Source organism: Pelophylax lessonae, assembly GCF_965119305.1.
Source record: "Pelophylax lessonae genome assembly, chromosome: 2".
Taxonomy (NCBI): domain Eukaryota; kingdom Metazoa; phylum Chordata; class Amphibia; order Anura; family Ranidae; genus Pelophylax; species Pelophylax lessonae.
In genome coordinates this window covers 725,242,075-725,265,353 of record NC_138769.1, presented here as the reverse complement: position 1 = coordinate 725,265,353, position 23,279 = coordinate 725,242,075, and the positions used below count along the sequence as shown (strand labels likewise).

At 44.2% G+C, this 23,279-nt stretch overlaps 1 protein-coding gene across 1 annotated transcript; it reads left to right on the top strand.

Moving 5' to 3' along the window:
• Positions 1-15,542: 15,542 nt before the first annotated feature.
• LOC309546784 (olfactory receptor 51E1-like) lies at positions 15,543-16,496 on the top strand (the record flags this gene model as incomplete). The annotated part of the gene is made up of 1 exon (XM_082246473.1): positions 15,543-16,496. One exon carries the CDS (start codon positions 15,543-15,545, stop codon positions 16,494-16,496), a length of 954 nt encoding a protein of 317 aa, XP_082102599.1.
• Between the last annotated feature and the right edge of the window lie 6,783 nt (positions 16,497-23,279).

The window sequence follows — 23,279 nt, the reverse complement described above, 5'->3', positions numbered from 1 at the left end:
TCATTCATGTCAATTGGGATGCAGCGGCTGTAAGGACAGATCTGATATCTGTTTGGGTGTAGGTACATGGCCCCCAACACAGACAGTGTGAGTTCAGGGACATATACCCATACGGATGTCAAGTAGAGATGTATAGAACTGTTCGCCGGCGGACAGTTCCCGGCAAACTTAGCATGTTCGCGTTCGCCGCTGCGGGCGAACATATGCGATGTTCGGTCCGCCCCCCATAATACATCATTGAGGCAAACTTTGACCCTGAACTTTACAGTCAGCAGGCATATTTCCAGCCAATCACCTCCCTCCCACACCCTCCCACACCCTCCCACCTCCTATAAATAAGCAAGGGCAGCATCCATCTTAGATCATTCTGAAGCAGTGTGTGTAGTGAGAGTAGGGAGAGAGCTGCTGCTGCTGCTGCTGTGTTAAGCTAGGGACAGTTAGTCAGTGTTCCTGGTCTTGCAGTGTTCTTGGTCCACTACTGCTGTAATATCAGCACCCCAAAAAGCCCTTCTAAGGGCTGGTATTTGTGTATTTTTTTATATATATATATATATATATATATATATATATATATATATATATATATATATATATATATACCTAGCGTCCTCAAAAGCCCTTTTAAGGGCTGGTAATTGAGTTGTTTCTTCTTATATATATATATATATCTATATCTATCTAGTGTCCCCAAAAGCCCTTTTAAGGGCTGGTAATTGAGGATTTTTTTTTTATTTATATACATATATACATATATATATATATATATATATATTGTCCCCAAAAGCCCTTTTAAGGGCTGGTAAGGTAATAGAGTTTTTTCTTTATATATATATATATATATATATATATATCTATTGTACACTGCAGTTGCCTGCCCGCTGTGTGTGAGAGGCCACAGACCTACCACAGACTGTACTGTGTGCACACCACACTCATTTCGGGTGGCACAGGCACAGTACCTTGCATTTTAAAAAATATATTTTTTTTTCCTCTGTCATAATTGCAGTGAGTGCTGTGTCAGGTCCACAGAGTGCACTGTACCCACTGCAGTGCACTGCCCACCACTGATATATATACGGTGGCACAGCATCTTGTTGCAAATTAAAAAAAAATATATTTTTTATTATTGCAGTTGCCTGGGCTGCCAATTACTGTCAGGTCCACAGAGTGTACTGTGCCCACTGCAGTGCCACTGTGTGCCCACCCACCACTGATATATAAGGTGGCACAGCAGCTTGCAAAGTAAAAAAAATATATATATTTTTTAATTGCAGTTGCCTGGGTGCCAGTGACTGCTGTCAGGTCCACAGAGAGTGTACTGTGCCACTGCCCACCCACCACTGATATATAAGGTGGCACAGCAGCTTGCAAAGTAAAAAAAAATATATATTTTTTTTAATTGCAGTTGCCTGGGTGCCAGTGACTGCTGTCAGGTCCACAGAGAGTGTACTGTGCCACTGCCCACCCACCACTGATATATAAGGTGGCACAGCAGCTTGCAAAGTAAAAAAAAAATATATATATTTTTTAATTGCAGTTGCCTGGGTGCCAGTGACTGCTGTCAGTGTCAGGTCCACAGAGAGTGTACTGTGCCACTGCCCACCCACCACTGATATATAAGGTGGCACAGCAGCTTGCAAAGTAAAAAAAATATATATATATCTTTTAATTGCAGTTGCCTGGGTGCCAGTGACTGCTGTCAGGTCCACAGAGAGTGTACTGTGCCACTGCCCACCCACCACTGATATATAAGGTGGCACAGCAGCTTGCCAAGTAAAAAAAAAATATATATATTTTAATTGCAGTTGCCTGGGTGCCAGTGACTGCTGTCAGTGTCAGGTCCACAGAGAGTGTACTGTGCCACTGCCCACCCACCACTGATATATAAGGTGGCACAGCAGCTTGCAAAGTAAAAATATATATATATATCTTTTAATTGCAGTTGCCTGGGTGCCAGTGACTGCTGTCAGGTCCACAGAGAGTGTACTGTGCCACTGCCCACCCACCACTGATATATAAGGTGGCACAGCAGCTTGCCAAGTAAAAAAAAATATATATATTTTTTAATTGCAGTTGCCTGAGTGCCAGTGACTGTCAGGTCCACAGAGTGTACTGTACCCACTGCCCAACACTCCTATAGGGTGGCACAGCACCTTGCACTCATAGTACACAACACATTAAAAAAAAAAAATGACAGGCAGAGGCAGGCCACCCCGCAAGGGCCGTCGTGGTCGTGGTGCTGTGATTTCCCTAGAATGCCCTAGAATAATGCCCAGTGTTCAGAGGCCACCACAGACCCTGAACTCAAAAAATTCTGAGGCCATAGTTGACTGGCTTACACAGGACACCCAATCGTCTACAGCTTCCGCTCAGAACCCTAATGCACCATCCTCCTCCAGCTCAGCTTCGGGCACCTCTCAATTTACCACTCGCCAGCCCGCCGGCACCACCACCAACACTAGTACCACAGCCGCTTCACTTGATCCGTGAGAGGAGTTATTTTCACATCAGTTGGAAGAAATAAGTGATGCGCAACTATTAGTGCCAGAGGATGTAGATAACGGGGATATGTCTCAGTCAGGCAGCATTATACACATGGACGTACATTGTGATGATGATGATGATGTTGTACCTGCTGCTGCTGCCTTTGTTGAGTTGTCAAGTGAAGCGTCTGATGATGACGATGTGTCTGTGGATGTCACCTGGGTGCCTGCTCGAAGAGCAGAAGAAGAGGGGGAAAGTTCAGATGGGGAGACAGAGAGGAGGAGGAGACGAGTTGGAAGCAGGGGGAGGAGGTCATCGCAAGGAGCTAGTGGCGCAGTCAGACAGCATGTAGATTCGGCCCCCGGGGTCAGCCAGACAGCACGCCAATCAACACAAGCTGTTGCCACCACCAGAATGCCGTCCTTGCAAAGCTCAGCAGTGTGGCATTTTTTTTGTGTGTCTGCCTCTGATATCAGCGATGCCATTTGTAACCTGTGCCAAAAGAAACTGAGTCGTGGGAAGTCCAACACCCACCTAGGTTGTTGTGCGTTTGGTTTAAAATTTGACTATTTTTAATTTATTACTAAAAGGCGGTGTCTGAACTATCAATAAAATTATGACGCAGTGCCTCCAGCCGATTACGGCAAATAATTTAATAACTAAAAACAAAACCCAATCAATTTTGTTCAGACACTCATAGTATACCACGTAATTTTCCCGAGTTCTTTTTTTTATCAGTTAATTTCTTTTTAAAAGCATATACCAATCTTAGTGAAACAGTCTACAGTAGGGAATATATATATAAGAATATTTATTCGCAAGACATATTTTCACCATAAATGATCATACTTGAGTGACACAAAGAGATAACCTTACATAAGATACAAACTTAAAACGATAAATGCAATGCGATATTTAGCTAAACGATGAAAGTGAAACTAAAGCAAGATTACGTTTTCCCAGATGTAGTAGAAACCATAAATTAATATTCTATATAATCAGACCACAATTTTCTGCGAATCACATGGCCGAAAGTCATTCCACTGCAGATGAAGTGAGAATAAGCCATGCAAAACGGAAGACGTAAAATCGCAAATAATGCGCTTAATCTGATATCAAAATGTTATAAAAACAAAAATCATCTCTTTAGAGAAAAATTTACATATGGTTTATACGGCTGGGATTGTACTTTCGTTACTGTTAACTATGCAATGTAAAACATTTAAGGAAGTACATAAACAATATAGAATAATAATCAAATAACAGCAAGGCATAATTACCATATTTAAAATGGCCGCTAGTTTAGAATGGTAGTTACCAGGTTCCTTAAGATGGCTGCATTTCCAAGATGGTGGCCAATTAGGGAGGAGTTTCGCTTGGCGTCCCTCAAAGGTTCAGATACATGGTGGACCAAGATGGCGTCTGTGTAGATGAGTCTATGCATGGTTGTTGTAGTGTGTATGTTGTAAGTGAGATGTGTCTTGTGTCTTGTGTCTTGTGTGTGTCTGTTGTCTCCTATTACATCTCTGATTCCTTTTTATTTTGTGTTGAACAAAAGGGCAGTAAAAATTATCATAAGCCAAACCCAGTGGGAGGAACATTATCCTATTGGTTGGGATTACTTATTCATTAACTGGTGATGTCATAGGGTGACACCTCTTGGTTAACCAGTATATTAAAATTAAATAAAGATTTCTCCATTTAAGACTATTATAAAACAACATAAAATGTAATCATGCTCTCATCTATGACATGTCCACTTAATCCACCAGGTATCTGAATAAAGATTAATCTGGATACCACCATTCTCATATTTAATATCTCTTATGTAATACATATATATTGGATTTTACTTTTTAACCCAAGACTTCAATTAGTAGCAGTAAGAATTATATAGATACATATACAGTTATATATATTGATACACAACAGCTTGTATATGTAACTTTTTCTATACATGGTTTGTTTTCAATTAGAGTATTATCCATTTAAGGGATTATTATGTTAACAACAGTACATTTATGATTTGGACTGGATGATAAAATATGGGCGAAATGTCTGACCATTTGACACTACTATATGATAGAATATAATGTACTTCTCAGTAGGAGGTTGTCATAACATCATAGTTCCATAACACCTTTTGTATATGATGGGGCAAAGATGTTGTTTCAGTTTATGATTTTATGAAATTCATTTTGAGATTTGCAGTTCTCATCAGCCTAAGTGACTCTGATATCATTTAATTTTCAATGGACAATTGTCTGTATGACACAATCTTTAACCATGTAAGTGTATGGGAATGTATTACCAATTCCAGTCTTTGTCAAGGCTAATTTCTATTTGTTTGTCCTCTCATGATTTAGACAATGGCTTATTTGCTGGTGGGTGATTGAACACAGGTGTTATCCTGAAATTGAGTTTCGCCCATTGTGTGAGTCATGGCCTGAACATAAAGTTTTACGACCTCTCTGGTTTTTCGTGTTTCAAGACCAGGGGAAGGATGTCTTATGTAAACCTTTTCCCCCAAAGGCCGTTCCACCTGTGATAAGCAATTTATTTATCTGTCTTTCTGAGTATTGTATTTAAAAGTTTGTCAAACACAGTTTCCTTTCGGGGCAGATGACACAGCTTCTCATCTCAAAGTACAGGCAAACAAAACCATCTCAAACAATGGACGCAATGTGTGTTTCAAACTGAAAGAGTTTTGACTCAATATGTAGCAAGGTCAATGGAGGCCTCAAAGTTCACAATTCTTGACCTGTAATAATAAAAAATGTATTTCTATTTTGCACTGAAAGTTTAACAAGGTACAACTGCTTTGCGAAGGCACATGATCTCACATCACAAACGCCTATGGGATCAACACATGAGTAAAAGCAGCACACAAACTGAAAGCCACCATCCTCCTCCTGGTCCAGCATCTTCAGCCACGTCAACCACTGCTGTCCTCCATGCCCCCTATCAACAACCCGCCCCTCCGCCTCTCACCTTCAGCAGTTCCTGCTCGTCACCTGCCCACAGTCAGGTGTCTGTCAAGGAAATGTTTGAGCGTAAGAAGCCAATCTCGCAGAGTCACCCCCTTGCCCGGCGTCTGACAGCTGGCTTGTCGGAACTCTTAGCCCACCAGCTTTTACCATACAAGCTGGTGGAGTCTGAGGCCTTCAAAAAATTTGTCGCTATTGGGACACCGCAGTGGAAGGTACCCGGCCGAAATTATTTTTCACAAAAGGCAATCCCCAACCTGTACTCTATTGTGGAAAAGGAAATCATGTCACACAGTGTTGGGGCAAGGGTCCATCTGACCACTGATAGCTGGTCTGCAAAGCACGGTCAGGGCAGGTATATAACGTACACTGCGCATTGGGTAAACCTGCTGGCGGCTGCCAAGCATGGAATGCGTGGCTCTGCTGCAGAGGAGTTGGTGACACCGCCACGACTTGCAGGCAGGCCTGCTGCCACCTCCTCTACTCCTCCTACTCCATCCTCTTTGCTAACCTCCTCGGCTGAGTCCTCTTCTGCTGTTGCGTCTTGCTCCACACCAACTGCACCCCCCCCCCCAGCTCCCCAGGGGCTATTCCACATGCCGGATACGACAGTGTCACGCTGTCTTGGGGTTGACTTGCCTGAAAGCAGAGAGTCACACCGGACCAGCACTACTGTCCGCCCTGAACGCACAGGTGGATCAGTGGCTGACCCCGCACCAACTGGAGATCGGCAAAGTGGTGTGTGACAACGGAAGCAATTTGTTGGCGGCATTGAATTTGGGCAAGTTGACACATGTGCCGTGCATGGCACATGTGTTGAATCTGATTGTGCAACGTTTTGTGCAGAAGTACCCAGGCTTACAGGACGTCCTCAAGCAGGACAGGAAGGTGTGTGGCCATTTCAGGCGTTCCTATACGGCCATGGCGCACTTTGCAGATATTCAGCGGCGAAACAACATGCCAGTGAGGCGCTTGATTTGCGACAGCCCGACACGTTGGAATTCAACACTGCTAATGTTCGACCGCCTGCTCCAACAAGAAAAAGCGGTCAACGAGTATTTGTATGACCGGGGTGCTAGGACAGCCTCTGCGGAGCTGGGTATTTTTTTGCCACGTTACTGGACGCTCATGCGCAATGCCTGTAGGCTCATGCGTCCTTTTGAGGAGGTGACAAACCTAGTGAGTCGCACCGAAGGCACCATCAGCGACATCATCCCATATGTTTTTTTCCTGGAGCGTGCCCTGCAAAGAGTGCTGGATCAGGCCGTAGATGAGCGTGAAGAGGAAGAGGAAGAGTTGTGGTCACCATCACCACCACCAGAAACAGCCGTACCATTGCTTGCTGGACCTGCGGCAACACTGGAAGAGGAGTGTGAGGAAGAGGAGTCAGAGGAGGAATGTGGCTTTGAGGAGGAGGAACACCAACCACAGCAGGCATCCCAGGGTGCTCGTTGTCACCTATCTGGTACCCGTGGTGTTGTACGTGGCTGGGGGGAAGAACACACCTTCAATGACATCAGTGAGGACGAGGAATTGGACATGAGTAGCTCGGCATCCAACCTTGTGCAAATGGGGTCTTTCATGCTGTCATGACTGTTGAAGGACCCTCGTATAAAAAGGCTGAAGGAGAACGACCTGTACTGGGTGGCCACGCTACTAGACCCCCGGTATAAGCAGAAAGTCTCTGATATGTTACCCAATTACCGGCAGTCACAAAGGATACAGCAGCTACAAAATAAGTTGAAAACTATGCTTTACACAGCATATAAGGGTGATGTCACAGCACAACGGGAATCCAACAGGGGAAGAGGTGAAAGTAATCCTCCTCCTACCACCACAACCACACCGGCAAGGACAGGACGCTTTACAGACGTCTTGTTGATGGAGGACATGCGGAGCTTTTTTAGTCCTATGCATCGCCACAGCCCTTCGGGGTCCACCCTCAGAGAACGACTCGACCGACAGGTAGCAGACTACCTTGCCTTAACTGCAGATATCGACACTCTGAGGAGCGATGAACCCCTTGACTACTGGGTGTGCAGGCTTGACCTGTGGCCTGAGCTATCCCAATTTGCCATTGAACTTCTGGCCTGCCCCGCTTCAAGTGTGCTGTCAGAAAGGACCTTCAGTGCAGCAGGAGGTATTGTCACTGAGAAGAGAAGTCGCCTAGGTCAAAAAAATCTTGATTACCTCACGTTTATTAAGATGAATGAGGCATGGATCCCGAAGGGACTGACAGTGGGGGATGCATTTGACTAAAAAAGGCTGTGATGACTGAGATGCCTTGGCCTAAAAATGGTCCACACGCTGCTGTCTTTAATCATTCTCTGCATGCCGGATGACTTACGTGACGTCTCCGCCACCAACTACGGTTCAAGCCGCAATGTTTTAGTGCACTTTCTTCCTTGAAAACCTCAATTTTTCAGGCCGCTGCTACAGCAGCGGCTGCAACAATAGCTACTTTTTCATGCATGTGTACATGCCTAATTTTTCTGGCCTCTGTGGCTGCAAAAAAACAAAAAATAAAAAAAAAGGCACATACATGTGTCAATTCCCCTTCGTGATCGTTACCTTGTCGTGGTGAAGGGGCTTGTGTATCACAATGAAGCGATCATCACCTCTAGGAGTGTGTTGGCACACCCCAGATGATAAGGTCGTTGCTTCATTGTGAACAGACCAAAAGCGATCCGCAGGATAATTTTTCATAGGAAAAACATTCATTTTCTTTCATTCTTTCTGCGGAGCTGGGTATTTGTTGGCCGCGTTACTGAATGCTCATGAACAATGGCTGTAGGCTCATGCGTCCTTTTGCGGAGGTGACAACCCTGGTGGTCAGTTGAACCCAAGGCAACATCATCGACCTCATCCCATATGCGTTTTTTCTGGAGCGTGCCCTGCAAAGAGTACTGGATCAGACTGTAGATGAGCATGAAGAGGAAGAGTTGTGGTCCACTCCCCATCACCACCAGAAGCAGCCTTGTCGTTGTCAATTGCTGGACCTGTGGCAACGCAGAGAGAGGAGTCTGAAGAAGAGAAGTCAGAGGAGGAAGGTGGCTTTGAGGAGGTGGAATACCAGCCACAGCAGGCGTCCCAGGGGGCTTGTTCTTACCTTTCGGGGACCCTTGGTGTTGTACGTGGCTGGGTGGAGGAAGAGACCTTCAATGATGTCAGTGAGGACAAGGAACGGGACATGGCTAGCTTGGTATCCAACCTTGTGCAAATGGGGAGTTTGCGGTTGTGCAAATGGACTGACTGACTGTTAAACAGGGAGTTTGGTCTGTCAGAGTTTGGTCTGTCACTGTGAAGCGGGCGACGGGCGTAACCCTTACACTACTTGACCGATAAAACATCATACCTGATCGTATTCACACACTGGATGTTTTAAAGCACGTTATTCCAAAGAATTTAGGAATGTTAGGTGATTTATGCCCTTTATGGATCAAAACCCGACTCTGCGTCAACTACGTAATTTTCCATGGGAGTTTTGCCATGGATCCCCCTCCGGCATGCCACAGTCCAGGCGTTAGTCCCCTTGAAACAACTTTTCCATCACTATTGTGGCCAGAAAGAGTCCCTGTGTGTTTTAAAATTCGCCTGCCTATTGAACTCTATGGCGGTTCGCCGGTTCGCGAACATTTGCCGATGTTCGCGTTCGCCGTTCGCGAACGGCGAATTTTAGGTTCGCGACATCACTAATGTCAAGCTGGGAGCAGTGGCTGTGTCCATACATTGGTGTCCCAATTGACATGAATGGGACTGCCTGCAGTAGAATGCACAGAACACCAGTGCATTTCGCTGAAGCCACTGTGTCCCAATTGACAACGATGAGGCTGCCTACATGTGGATGCACAAAACACTTGTGCAATGTGCATCCCTGTGGAGCTAAACACAGCCTTGCTGTAGTATGGCCCACGTGCATGAGGACCTAGGCTTTGTTTAGACTTGCGGTTGGGGGGGTGGCAAAAATGTGCTCTTGAGTTGCTTTTCTGTCACCTGCCAACTAACCTCCCTTATGGTGCACTAGGCAGCAGATGGGGGTGTTTACATGCTGCAGCTGCTTTGCTCTGCACCTTTCGAACACTACACATTCATGTCAATGGGGAATTGCCGAAAATACCCCACAACCGCGTGCAATACATGTGGTTGTAGCACATTTGTCTGCAAAACTGACGTTAAAACAGGCAATGAAGAAACAGTGGATGGCTTCCTCACCACTTGTCATTAGTCGCTGGAAGTGAACTTAATGTGGATCAAGCATCAGAGGTAAGAGAGACTCAGATGCATGTCTAAATCTACCCTTAGGCCCCTTCCACACGCTTGCTAAGTGGGGAATCTGTCTGCAGATCCCCACTGAGCAGGTGGATGGCTGGTCCGTGTCCTCTCCACTTATGCAGAACAGACACAGCCACAGCCTGCTCTCCTCTATGGGTGGTGGGATGTAAACAAACTGCCGGTCCGTTTACACCTGACTGCCATTCGATTCACTATATGGATGGGTAACAGATTCCCATCCGTCTGTTTTTAGCAGATTGAATGTAGGTTGGTGTAAATGGACATAAGTCAGCTTACATCTGCTGCTCCATAGAGGATAACAGAGGGTCAGATCGGATCTGCTTAAAAAACTGACAGGTGGACCCAATCAGTTTGCCTATGCGAAAGAGGCATTACTATGGTTTTTATTTTTTTTATTTTTATGTATTTTTTTTTTAAACAGGCACACTTTTATTTGTAAATATTTTTTTACTGATTTTTTTTTGGTGGGGGGGGGGCTTTGGAGAAACATTAGGGGTTCAGACCCCTAATGTCTTTTTTTTGAGACAGAGAAAGGGACTGAAGACAGTCCCTTTCTCCGCAGCCTCAGCTGCATGGTAGGCGAATGAGATAGGAGTCTGTATAGAGACTCCTGTTCATTCACAAATGGAACTATTTGTAGCGCTGCTCCTGTGAGGGCCGCTAGGAGATTGCCCTGACCATGCAAGCCTCCCGACCCTTCTGAGGGTGGGTTCGGCTATGTTTTAAAGTTAGCAATTCAATCACACAGATCAAACTACTTGTACAATAAAGTAACCAAATGTATTTATTGTAAAGTTCTTTATGCATATAAGGCAGTAACAGCTTTGGCAAATATTATTTTCCAGTATTGTATATATATATATATACAGTATATATACATATATATATATCACAATTAAATCTGAAATGTATTGCAGGTAAACTTTCATTAAGTTGAAAGAAGTAATCAGTTAAAATTGAAAGTGAAGCTTTGTCCACAGGGGTGAAAGGAAGGACCCTTTATGTCAAACTGCTCCCTTTCAACTCCTGATACCACAGCCCCAATAAACTCTGTGATTCAAATATAGAACCAACCAAACAGGTAACACTAGACATTTTGGGAAAGTTTCCCCTTTACTGAGTGAAGATATTGTGCAACAAGTCCTTTAAGTGTGTGTGTGTGGGGAGGGGGGGGGGCGGTTTAGATGTCCTTGCGGTGTAGAGACTTATGTGTCTTCAGCTGGCTTAACAAGGGCCCAGAAAGAGAGATTTCAGTATAATAGCTTCAATGCTGTAAATAGCAAGTGTGAAGTGTCTTCTTGTTGAAAATTTGGTGCAAAGTAGTGTATTGAGCATTGGGTGATTATTGTTATCATTGTATGTGCACATAGCACCTTGACATATGCCCTAGCGGGCTGTTTTCACGGTGCTAATTAAGGATCAATTTTTTGTAATTATTATTATAATTGTAATGCTATCATTTAATGTGCTTTGGGTGATATATGCATGCATTGGTGGGTTGGTAACCATATGTGCTCTCTGGCAATTGGCTGATGCTCGGGCGCCAAGCCGGGGGTGGGGGTTTGTAGCTGGGTTCTCCCCGCTCCTCCCCCTTAGGTCCCCGCGTCCGCCCTTACCAGGGGCGGATGTTTTGACCGGACAGGGTGTGTCCCGCACGCCAGTGCGGTTCACCCTTGTTCTGTCATTAGATGGCGCCCGCGCCAGAAGTGACATACAGAGGCCGGTCATGGCCGCGTCACTTCCGGCGGGACCGGACCATTTAAGGACTGGTGGCGGCGCAGTCAAGTCAGGACACGACTACCTGACGCTGCAGCGTTCCGGACCAACACTATATCCTTGCTCCCGGTAAGTAACCACCTTCTGACAGAGCTACTTTCGTTCCTTACCTCGGCGGTATGTGACCACAACCTATTCATGCACGCTCGGTGTATAGATTTTTCTCTCCATCTATGGGTGATTCCCCCTCCATTCACCTGCCTCCTCACCTCATTTTTGGTTTTCTACTTATCCGATTTCTATTTCACACCATCTGCTAACAACCGCGTCTGGGATTAAGGTTGTTCTTCTCATGTTCCACTTACCACGATTTTGTCTCTACACTTTGGGAACCTCCTAATTCTCTACCCTGACTTTCTCTTTGTCTTTCTCCTCTCCTTCACTTTTCTTCCTTTTCTCCCTTTCTTTCTCTCCTCTTTCCCTCCGTCACTAGTCACTATTCCTGGGAGTCCCGGTCCTACCTTCACTTGGTCCCAACATTTACCCTAACATTTGGCGGGGTTAATGGCAAGACCTGGTCCGTTTGGTTGTTTCCACCCACAACTTTCTCCTTTCGGGTCACATACACGGCTATATGGTTGTTTGACCAAAATGTGCTTAGCTGACATAGCATCTAAAATGGCCCTTATTTGTCCTCCTTTTTTTAGAGGCTGGGACCTCTCATTTACCGTTGCTAGATTTAGCGAAATAGCCAGCTACCTGTCCTGGCCCGGTCCAGTATCCGCCAGCCCGTGAGGGCATGTAATACCCCGTGCCCCCTAGGACTCTGTGAAACGTGCGATTACGCACGAAAAATGAACTATCCTAACATTTTGTCTGTTATTGCCTAGAACTACTTGAGAGGTCATAAGTCATTCGGTCCCTGATGAAGCCATCGAAATGACGAAACATGTAGGATTCCGGTGACCCCATGTATCTCTGGGTTCAAAACATCACAGTATCTGTATCAATTTTATCATGGATTATTTTCCACGTATTGTCACTTATTCTTCTTGTTTTTTGTATGTTTTACGCTGTAACATGAATTAAACTCTGTACTTTTAACTGGAATTTTCTCTGTTTGTCTGTCTTTGCCACAACCACACCACCTTCAAAGTCCCATACCCATTGGTGGTTCTCTGGCTGACCAGTTAGGCCATTGAACACCCTCTTTTATCCTTTAATAGCACATTGGGGATGTGGTGGTGATGGTCGGCAACAGGTGAACTAATGTCGGTCATCCAATCCTTTTCTTTTGGTGCAAAGTAATTAGGTAAAAGTGTCTGCGTGCTGGGTCTCTAGGATGTATAAAGTGTGGGCTTCTGCCCACTCACCAATCCAAGGGGATAAAGAAAGGGATGGATGCTGGAGCAGGCTCCTGTGGAGTCTGTGCTCATATGGAGACTCCTGGCCGCATGCCTTGCTGCTCTGTGATGCATTGGGATCTGCATTGAGTGCGATGAAGGTGACACCCAACTGTCACCTAACCGATAGGAAGCTGTCTGGGATGGATGCGTCCACCCACATACGCCAGACGCTCTCCCCATTGCCTAGGCTGCAGCATCGACTCTTACTCCTCTGACTGACCAGGCCTCTGATTACAGCTAAAGGCAGTGGTCCCAAGAGAGTGACTTCTCCCGGGCCAGGCTATATAACACCTCTCTCAGCATTTTGTTCTTCCTCCCAGCTGGCTGGAACTTGTAGCCTGCAATAATCTAGTTCCAGTGCAAATTCTTGTTCCTAGGACTACATGTCCCAAAATCCCCTGCTCTCACGTAAGGTCTCTGCTTACATCTACCGTCAGGAAATGATGACACGATGCCCAGGCTGAGCACTAGAGGGGAATAGGCTCACTGCAGCCATTGTTATCGAATGTCAACGATAACGTAAGCAAGTTTAGTCAGCACCTGGCTACATCTAGTAAACATTGTTTACTATACTTCAGTAATGAATGAACAGAAGCGATCAGTACTGATCCCTTTGTTCATTCAGGAAAGAAAGGGGGCTGGTAAACACATGTTTACTAGCCCCCCCCCCCCCCCCCCCACACACACACTTCCCGTCCTGTCAGTCACTGATCTCCTGGGCAGCAGCTGGGGGAAGGGGGTGGATGAAGAGCCGACCAGCAGCGCTGCATGTATGGGGCACCGGGGATCATGGGGGGGGGGGACACAGAAGAGAGGGGGAGGGTTTACAGTAGGGAAGGATTATTTGTTTTTTTAAATCGTCTAGCACTGTGGCCGGATGCAATTTTCAGTGGGAGAGGTAGCAGGGGGAACCTGGCAATTGCATCAAGCCATGGAGACCGGTGCTGGCGCGGGGGGGGGGGGGGGGACCGGCTTGTGGTGGGGGTGAGAAAGGTGCTGGGGGTGATGTCAGTGGCAGAGGAAGGGGTCAGTGGGAGGGGGCATTTTAGCGACCAGGGCAGCATGTTAGGTGGAGGGTCAGGGCAGTAGGAGACAGGCAGCCGTGGTGGTGGTGGGGGTGTCACATTGTGGGTGAATAGCTCTGATCAGCGGATTGTAATCCACTGATTAGAGCTATTGATTTGTTCAGCAGAGTCTTCTGAACAATTTGGAGTGACCAGGAGTTTATAGCAGAGAAGGAATTTAGGCATACAGACCTGGCCAGCTGGAAGCAGTGCTGTAGGTCCGTACACCATACAGACCTGGTAGTGAAAGGGTTAAAAGCATCTCCCAAGCATATAGTATAATTTATAGGATTGCTGTTTTTCCCTTGTCACCCTAGAAGTAACACTTAAAGATTCTCCTCTGCTGTACAGTATTTTCTTTGCTTTGCTAAATGCCCCACGTGGCAGCGTCCAGCTCCCCGTGCCTCTATTGTTGATAGTTTGCCTATTAGCCTTGAAAATTCCCAGAATTCAGAAGAGCACACACCCCCTTCTCCCCATAGACTTGAATGGGGTTCAATGAATAGTTCTGGTTTTATGGATTCCTACTTAAGACCCACATTAAAGACAAATCTTTCTGCAAAAATGCTAAGCATTTGATCAAGAGGAGTCAGCAAAGATGCAAAAGAGAAACAAAGGGTGCCAGGTCAATATAGGAAGTGGTAAAAGCACATCTTTAATTCTGTACACTTACATTGAAATAGACATGAATTGATGTGATGACAGGAAATTCATCTAGAGACGTGGAATCCCCAATGATGTGATAGATTGGAGGGTAACACGTGACCCGTAGTGCAAGCTTCGGCTGTGCTGCAAAAACCAGGGGCAGAGGACGGTGAACACAATGCCATAGTGTATTGCAGCACCTCCCCCAGAGGCATCGGCAATGTGGGGCTAGGAACCAGAAGTGGCTTCACCTTCCACTGCCGGTTCCTCCACAGATACTGGTGAGGGACAAGAAACAACAAGCAATGGAGAGGGCGGGCCGCAACATAGTTTCCGAGGTTCAACCTCCTTCGTCAGGCTCATTTATATGCTACAGTGAGTGCTGACCCACCGACTACGGCCAGTGTTGCTGAGTTTGTGTCTATACAGGAGTCAGCAAAGACTTGGCTCTACATTTTTGAGGGATATTTTGAATTATAGAATGAAGTGTTGGTTGTAAACTGTTCACCTTGTGTAGTGGATATAAACTGTTCACCATAACTATGCAGATATAAGATCAGTTCAATTTAAATTCAAATAATCTTTTTAGTTTTGATAATATTCCACCTTCCATACTTGTTTTCTCATTTAGAAATCTTGTTTAATTATTCCACACTACTTTATTCCATTTCTGACACTAATTAGTCCATCAGCGGCAGCTGTAACAGTTGTGGTCCACTGGGAAGACTTGGATGCAGTGACTGCAAACGTTTCTATATTTAAATTGCGAGTGAGGTGATAGCTTTACGAAACCTATAAAAACCCAACTGAATTAATGAGAAAAGAAATGCAACGAGAGTTGCACTAATATCCACAAGGCCTGTATGAATTACATTTTTCAATCTACAGTGTTCAGATTTATTAAACATTTAAGGAATTGTTGAATTTTCAAGACATTATTCCAAGTCATGAACTCATCTTCCAAGAATGTCTCTGTAACTTTTACCAACTTTGTTCTGGTCGGGCTTATTGAGATTGAATCATTTCGATATGTATGTGCTGTTTTGGCTCTTGCATTATTTTCAGTCACATTGTTTATGAGTTCTATGATTGTCTATATAATATGGACAGAGAAAAGCTTGCATGAGCCTATGTACATCTTTATATGTTTCTTAGTTATCAATGGGATGTTGGGGAACTCATCATATTATCCCAAGCTGGCCATTGACTTGCTGTCTGGATGCTCAACCATCACACATACAGGATGTCTCTGTCAGTCTTTCTGTATCCAGATTTATGCAACTAGTGAAATGTATATTTTTACGGCAATGGCATATGACCGATATCTGGCTGTAGGCCACCCTCTGAGATACCACACTCTGATGACCAACTTCACAACTCAAAAAATATCACTTGCCATATATGTTTATAATGGAGTGTTAGTAATTGTGAGTATACTGTTGACATTAAGACTAACTTTTTGTGGAGTAAATATCCACAATGTCTATTGTGAGATCCTGTCTCTAATACCGCTGGCTTGTAACGATATAACAATTAACACTATTTATGGAATGATTTATACCTTGTCCTTCACAATTTTCTGCTTGCTTGTAACAATATACTGTTACATAAGAACAGTTGTCATCTGTATGAAACTTTCTGCAGAATCCTCTCAGAAAGCTATACATACATTGATGACTCATGTATTGGCCTTTTCTATTTATTCCATCACCCTCTTGTTCATTACTATGAGATACAAGCTAACCAGAAGTACTGTGCTAACGGTATTTGATGTCATCATACCTTTGATCGGTACCAGTGTAGCTATTTCTGCAAACCCTCTGATCTACGGGATAAGGACCAAAGTTCTCAGAGAAAAAATTGTAGGCAACCTGCAGAAAATAATTGGCAGCACAAAATAAAAAAAAATAAAAAAATCTATATTTTTTCAGCAGTAATAATACCATTGTAGAGATGTGTTATTTTTCTAAATTTCTATTTGCCTTTTGGGGTTTCTATAGGTAACAGAGGGTTGTGGTCCAGCCTGTTGGAGTATGCCTTTTAGTGTTTTCTAAGCATTTGTGTGTACTGTCTAAGACACTTACTGCTTGAGCTTGCTCCAGCACGGTGTGCTTGAGAATTACCATTCTGAATTCTATGTGTATATGGGGGGGGGGGGGGGGTCGATGAACTGGCTGGGAAGGCATTAAATACTTCAGATACTTCTTGGCACATGGTCTTCTCTCCTGGGCGTCTGCCTGGTGAGGATGCTACAGTGACAACTATCTTGATGTGCTGGCTGGGAAGGCAATAAATACTTCAGATACTTCCTGGCACATGGTCTTCTCTCCTGGGCGTCTGCCTGGTGAGGATGCTACAGTGACAACTATCTGGATGTGCTGGCTGGGAAGGCATTAAATACTTCAGATACTTCCTGGCACATGGTCTTCTCTCCTGGGCGTCTTTCTCTGAGGCTTTTTGACCTAGGGATTGAAGTGTTGCAAGTATTTCCCCTACTGCCTGCAAAGAATGTTCTCTTTTGGGTGTAGAGGAAGTAAACTGCAGTTGTCTCTCATAAGAGAGGTGGTAAGTGACTGGTTAAGTAGTAAATACAAGAAATCTTCTATGTTATCCTACCTTGGAACATGAAGATTGAGATACCACTTGAACCTCAATTGCCAAGACTCATGGGCTATGATATTTAATTGTCTAGCTAGCGCAGCCCTATGGAAAGGGACCCAGAGAGTTAAGAAAGAAATGAAGAATAATAAAGACTATATTCTATGCAAAAAAATTAAAAGTAAATCAGTTCCTCTCTCTCTCTGTAGTGCATAGGATGTTGGAGGTTGGGACGTCACAGGTTTCCAGATGGGATGACAGAGCCAAGGAAAGGCACCAGCGTTGGGGGGGACACCCACTTACACAACCTGTAGAAGTAATCGAGTGGTTGTAGAGTCAATTAAACACTTCTACATAGAGCATCACCAGCTGGAATTTCTGATACCAGGATGATGGCTGTAGCTACAGGCATCATCCCAGTAAACCACCTAAACCCCAGGACGCCATGTGAAGTCCTCTACCCATGGGGAAGTCATTAAATAGTTATTGCCAAGAGTTACACTGAGACTTGTCTTCTTACCATTTATGCTCATGGTTTATACTGTTCTTATTTTATGCTGTGTATACTTGTTTAATATAATTTAGCTTTTTTTGGTTTAAGTTAATTGCCATCGTTTAGACTAGCATTCCTGTCAGCTAGTCAAATGCATTCTAACATATTCTCTGACCTGTTTATTTGTTTGTGCATTGTGCCTATCTTACCTTGTCATATTATACTTGATCTACTACCAAGCAGTCCGTGGCCTATTTTCTGTATGCTAACATCGAGTGGTAGTATACTAATGCTTATGTTGTACAGGTGTGTGCATCCTTTAACTTCTATAATCAGGTGTGTAAGAAGGGGCAGTTTACAGAGTCATGGCATAACAGAGAACCCATCATACCAAGCAGCTCCTATGGGGGTAAGCGCTGCAAAGGTACAGGCTAAGGCAAGGTTTAGGAAAAGGATAAGGCTAAAGCCCCGTACACACGATCAAATTATCGAACGATCTGTCGTCTGTTTTTTGTGGCATGCTAGTCTGATGTGGAAAGTGAAGAGGTTATTTTCATACGAATTTTCCCGCATGACAGAATTCTACTTCAGAAGTGATGTCATGTGTTGGATTGCTTTGTATGTGTTCTTTTGCCTCTGAGCATGCCTAGTCTCGCTCTTAAGATTTTTTTCCGTCGAAATCTGTACTAATGAGATGAAAATCGGACGTTGTGTTGACGGATGACAAAAATTATATAGCCTGCACATCAGGATTTTGTCGGCCGAAAAAGTCGGAGTTGGTTGTCGAAAGCACCATACTAACAATCGGCAGATCGGTAGATCGGTCGTTGGATGAAATTTCCCTTCAGATTTTCTTACCGTGTGTACAGGCCTTTACAGGTAAGATATTGAAGCACAGTCCTATACAATCATCAATGTTTAGTCACTTTCAGGGAGTTGCTGGATCTATGGAATAAATGGTTGCTGAATATTCTGAATCTCGATGGGGATGATTGATCTGATATCTGGGATCTACCATTTCAACCACTTGTCCCCTGTGGCGACCATCCTATTCAAATCAAAATCGTACACCGAGCCTATTACATGCCATACAGAGTGCATAAAATGGCTCCAAATGTACCACCTGATTGCTGGAGATGCTCCCACTCTGGGAGTGACTTCATCTACATTTTGTGGTCCTGCCCAGCTATTGTTCCTTACTGGGAGGCAGTGGTCCGTGCTGTAAAACAAGTTCAGGAAATGATTTCCCACCCTCGTTACATGTCTGTCTACTTGGGTTTGTGGATCTGTTGGCCCCCACGGTGGCTGAACGTACGTTGCTGGAACTTCTCCTATTTTATGCTAGGAAAATAATAACCCTGACTTGGAAAAAATCTACTCCCCCTACAGTTTCAGTGTGGATGAACGTGGTCAACTCAGCAATATTGCTTTATAAAGACACTTACTATAATAAAGGGTGCCCACAGAAGTTTGATAAGGTCTGGAGAAAATGGCTAAAGGAGGACTTCACGGCATACATGTCTGATATTCCCCCTTAAAGGTTAAATATCTGTTCAGTATCTTTCAGTATTTCATCCTATTACAGTGTGGAGGCATATGGAATGGGTTTGACCTGGTGGGTTGTTATCCTGCTCATATTTACGCATGTATGTGAGAGAGCCACACACACACCTTTTGTCTTGTTCTTTAGTGTTTGTATTCTATCTGCTGGTCTAGCCAGGTTGCCCCTGTGTGGGTGAACTATATGTTACTTGAAAAATTAATTAAAATATTTTCAAAAAAAATAGTGACTGATAAAAGTAAATCAGGGGGTTATACACCCTCCTAGCAGCCAGCATTAGGTGGTATCTGCACCCTTCAGCTCTAGAAACCACAACGCCACCAGAGGTGAAGTCCTGACACCCTGAGATGAATGTGCCTGGGACCTTATTATCAAGTTAGTGAACTTAAGACATTTCAAATGTAGCTGTTGGCAACCTAAAGATCAAAAGTTAATTATAGTTTTTGAAAATGCTTACCAACATCCTTTTGCTATAGATTCCCCTTCCTACCAATGGCATTGTTAGTTATGTATTCAATCTATTCGCTAATGTAGTGTGCATCATTGCAAGCACAGGTTTCTCTTACCACTTGAGCTGGAGAAGGTTTACCTCCTTTGTGACCGGACCATTTTCTGCTATTCAGCACTATGCTACTTTAACTGGCAAATGCATGGTCATGGAACACTGTACACAAATTAAATTTTTATCATTTTTTTCACACAAATAGAGCTTTCTATTGGTGGTCTTTGATCACCACTGGGTTTTTATTTTTTTGCGATATAAACAAAAAAAGACTGAAACTTTTGAAAAAAACACAAATATTTTCTACTTTGTTATAGAACATATCCAATAAAAAAAAAAAATGAATTTCAAAGTCAAATTTAGGCCAAAATGTATTCTGCTACACATCTTTGGTAAAAAAAAAAAAAAAAAAAATTGCAATAAGTGTATATTAACCACTTCTGGACTGGAAGGATTTAATGGCCAGGCCATATTTTGCGATTCGGCACTGCCTTATTTTAATGGACAATAACGCGGTCATGCGATGCTGTACTTAAATTGATGTTCTTTTTTCCCCACAAATAGAGCTTTCTTTTGGTGATATTTGATCACCTGTGCAATTTTTATTTTTTGAGCTATAAACAAAAAAAGAGCTACAATTCTGGAAAAAAAAAAAAAAAAAACACAATATTTTTCACATTCTGCTATATAACATTCTCAAAAAAATAAAAAAAAATAAAAAAAACATTTTTTTTTTACATTTTTAGGCCAATTTGTTTTCGGCTACATATTTTTGGTAAAAAAAAACATATCAATAAGCGTATTTTGATTGGTTTGCGCAAAAGTTATAGCGTCTACTAACTATGGGAAAGATTTATGTCATTTTTATTGTTTTTTTTTACTAGTAATGGCGGTGATCTGCGATTTTTAGCAGGACTGCGACATTTCTGCAGACAGATCGGACCCCTAACTGACATTTTTGACACTTTTGGGGGGACCAGTGACATTACTACAGTAATCAGTGCTAAAAATATGAATTGTTACTGTAATAATGACACTGGCAGGGAAGGGGTTAACATTGTGGGTGATCAAAGGGTTAAATGTGAGCCTAGGGGAGTGTTTCTAACTGTGGGGGGCTGTGGCTTCTGAAATGACCATAGAGACATGTGATCCTATATATAAGGATCACAGGCGCTCTGTGATCATTCCAGAGAGAACAAAGGTCAGCTGTGTTTACAACAACCTACCGTTCTTCTCTCTCAGCGGGGAGCGATCGTGGGTGTCAGGCGGCAGGGAGAATAAACAGTCAGATTACTGTTCCTTGTACACAGGGTTCTGTGTTTTGTTAACACAGTACTCTGTGTGTAATTGGACACGGCCAATCAGCTGACTTCAGCCAAAATAATTGGCTCAAATTAGCTACCAAATTCGTGCTGTGTCCAATCACAGCATGGGTCTGCAGGGGGCATGTGCATGCACGTCCCAAACCCATAAGAAAGATTGCAATGTACAGGTACATTGTCCAGCCTGGAACTGTCGCCCGCTTGCAGTACAACTACTGTGGGCTGGCAGCAAGTGGTTAAAAGGTCTAGCCACAGCCACTTACATAGTTGCCAACATTTCCCAAAAAATTTTAGGGACACTTTTTGGCTGAAAGGCAGTGTAGGTGAAGCAGTATGGTAATTAGGAGTGGAACATCCTTTGTTGTGGGCGTGTACAGAACTTTAAATAAAGTAGCTTTGCGCGCCATGGCAAACAAATGGGCGTGGTTAAAAATATGCTAAATATTTGGCGTAGCCTAAAGAGGGTGTGGTAAATAGAGTGTTTAAATTCGCCTGTCTGTAGGGATACATTGAGCTTCCCATCAGGTCCGCCTGAAAAACTGACGGGCAGACCTGATTGGACCCGCTGTGTGAAAGGGGCCTTAGTGATAGTTTCAGCAAGGAGTGACTGTGAGAAATTGGGTTGAAAACTGCACTGCCCAATTTCTCACAGTCAGGACAGTGCTACATGAAAACAGGAGAGACCATCTTTGTCAGCTAACAGCATTTTTTTACTTCTATCTAAAAGTCTAAAAGATAGAAGTAAAAGAGTGCTGTGAGCTGACATGTAGCACTTTCCTGAATGTGGGAAATTGGCCAGTGCAGTTTTAAATCCAATTTCTCACAGTCCAGTGACTGCTGGACAAAAAACTTTACCTTTAAAGTCTCGTTAGTGCCCATCCGTGCAGTCTCACCAGTGCCCATTGGTGCAGCCTCATCAGTGCCCATTGGTGCAGCCTCATCAGTGTCCATCAGTACAGATCAGTGCCAATCAGTGCAGCCTCATCAGTGCCCATCGATGCAGTCTCATCAGTGTCCATCTGTTCAGTCTCATCAGTGTCCATCGGTTCAGTCTCATCAGTGCCCATCGGTGAAGCCTCATCAGTGCCCATTGGTGCAGCCTCGTCAGTGCAGCCTCATCAGTGCCCATCAATGCAGCCTCATCAGTGTCCATTAGTGCAGCCTTATTCAGTGCCCATTAGTGCAGCCTATCTGTGCCCATCAGTGCAGCCTCATTGCTGCTCAATTGGTGCTATCTCATCAGTGCTGTCTCATCAGTGCAGTCAGAGCATCCTTATCAGTCACAGTGCAGTCAGAGCAGCCTCATCAATCTGGTCACAGTGCAGTCAGAGCAGTCTCATCAGTGCAGTCAGAGCAGTCTCATCGGTCACAGTGCAGTCAGAGCAGTCTGATTACAATGCAGTCAGAGCAGTCTGGTCACAGTGCAGTTAGAGCAGTCTCATCGGTCACAGTGCAGTCAGAGCAGTCTGGTCACAGTGCAGTCAGAGCAGTCTGATCACAGTGCAGTCAGAGCGCTCCGGTTACAGTGCAGTCAGAGCAGTCTGATCACAGTGAAGTCAGAGCAGTCTGAGGATCTTAAAAAAAGAAGATTGCCAAGACCCTGAAACTGAGCTGCAGCACGGTGACCATATAGCGTTTTAACAGGACAGGTTCCACTCAGAACAGGCCTCGCCATGGTCAACCAAAGTTGAGTGTACATGCTCAGCGTCCTATTCAGGGGTTGTCTTTGGGAAATAGAGGTGTGAGTACTGCCAGCATTGCTGCAGAGGTTGAAGGGGTGGGGGGGTCAGCCTGTCAGTGCTCAGACCATACGCTGCACACTGAATCAAATTGGTCTGCATGGCTGTCTTCCCAGAAGGTATACTCTTCTAAAGATCATGGACAAGAAAGCCCCCAAACAGTTTGTTGAAGACAAGCAGACTAAGGACATAGATTACTGGAACCATGTCCTGTGGTCTGATGAGACCAAGATACATTTATTTGGTTCAGATGGTGTCAAGCATGTGTGGCAGCAACCAGGTGAGGAGTAGGGATGATCAAACGGTTCGGGTCGACCATCGGTTCTACCCGAACATTGACTGTTCGAAATTCGGCCGAATTCCGAACTTCTTGCGGTAAAAGTTCGAAATTCGGCCACCAGAACCGCCCAAAATGCAATGGGACAGGAACTGGGCTTTAAAAGCCTGTGATTGGCCCAGAAACATCAGT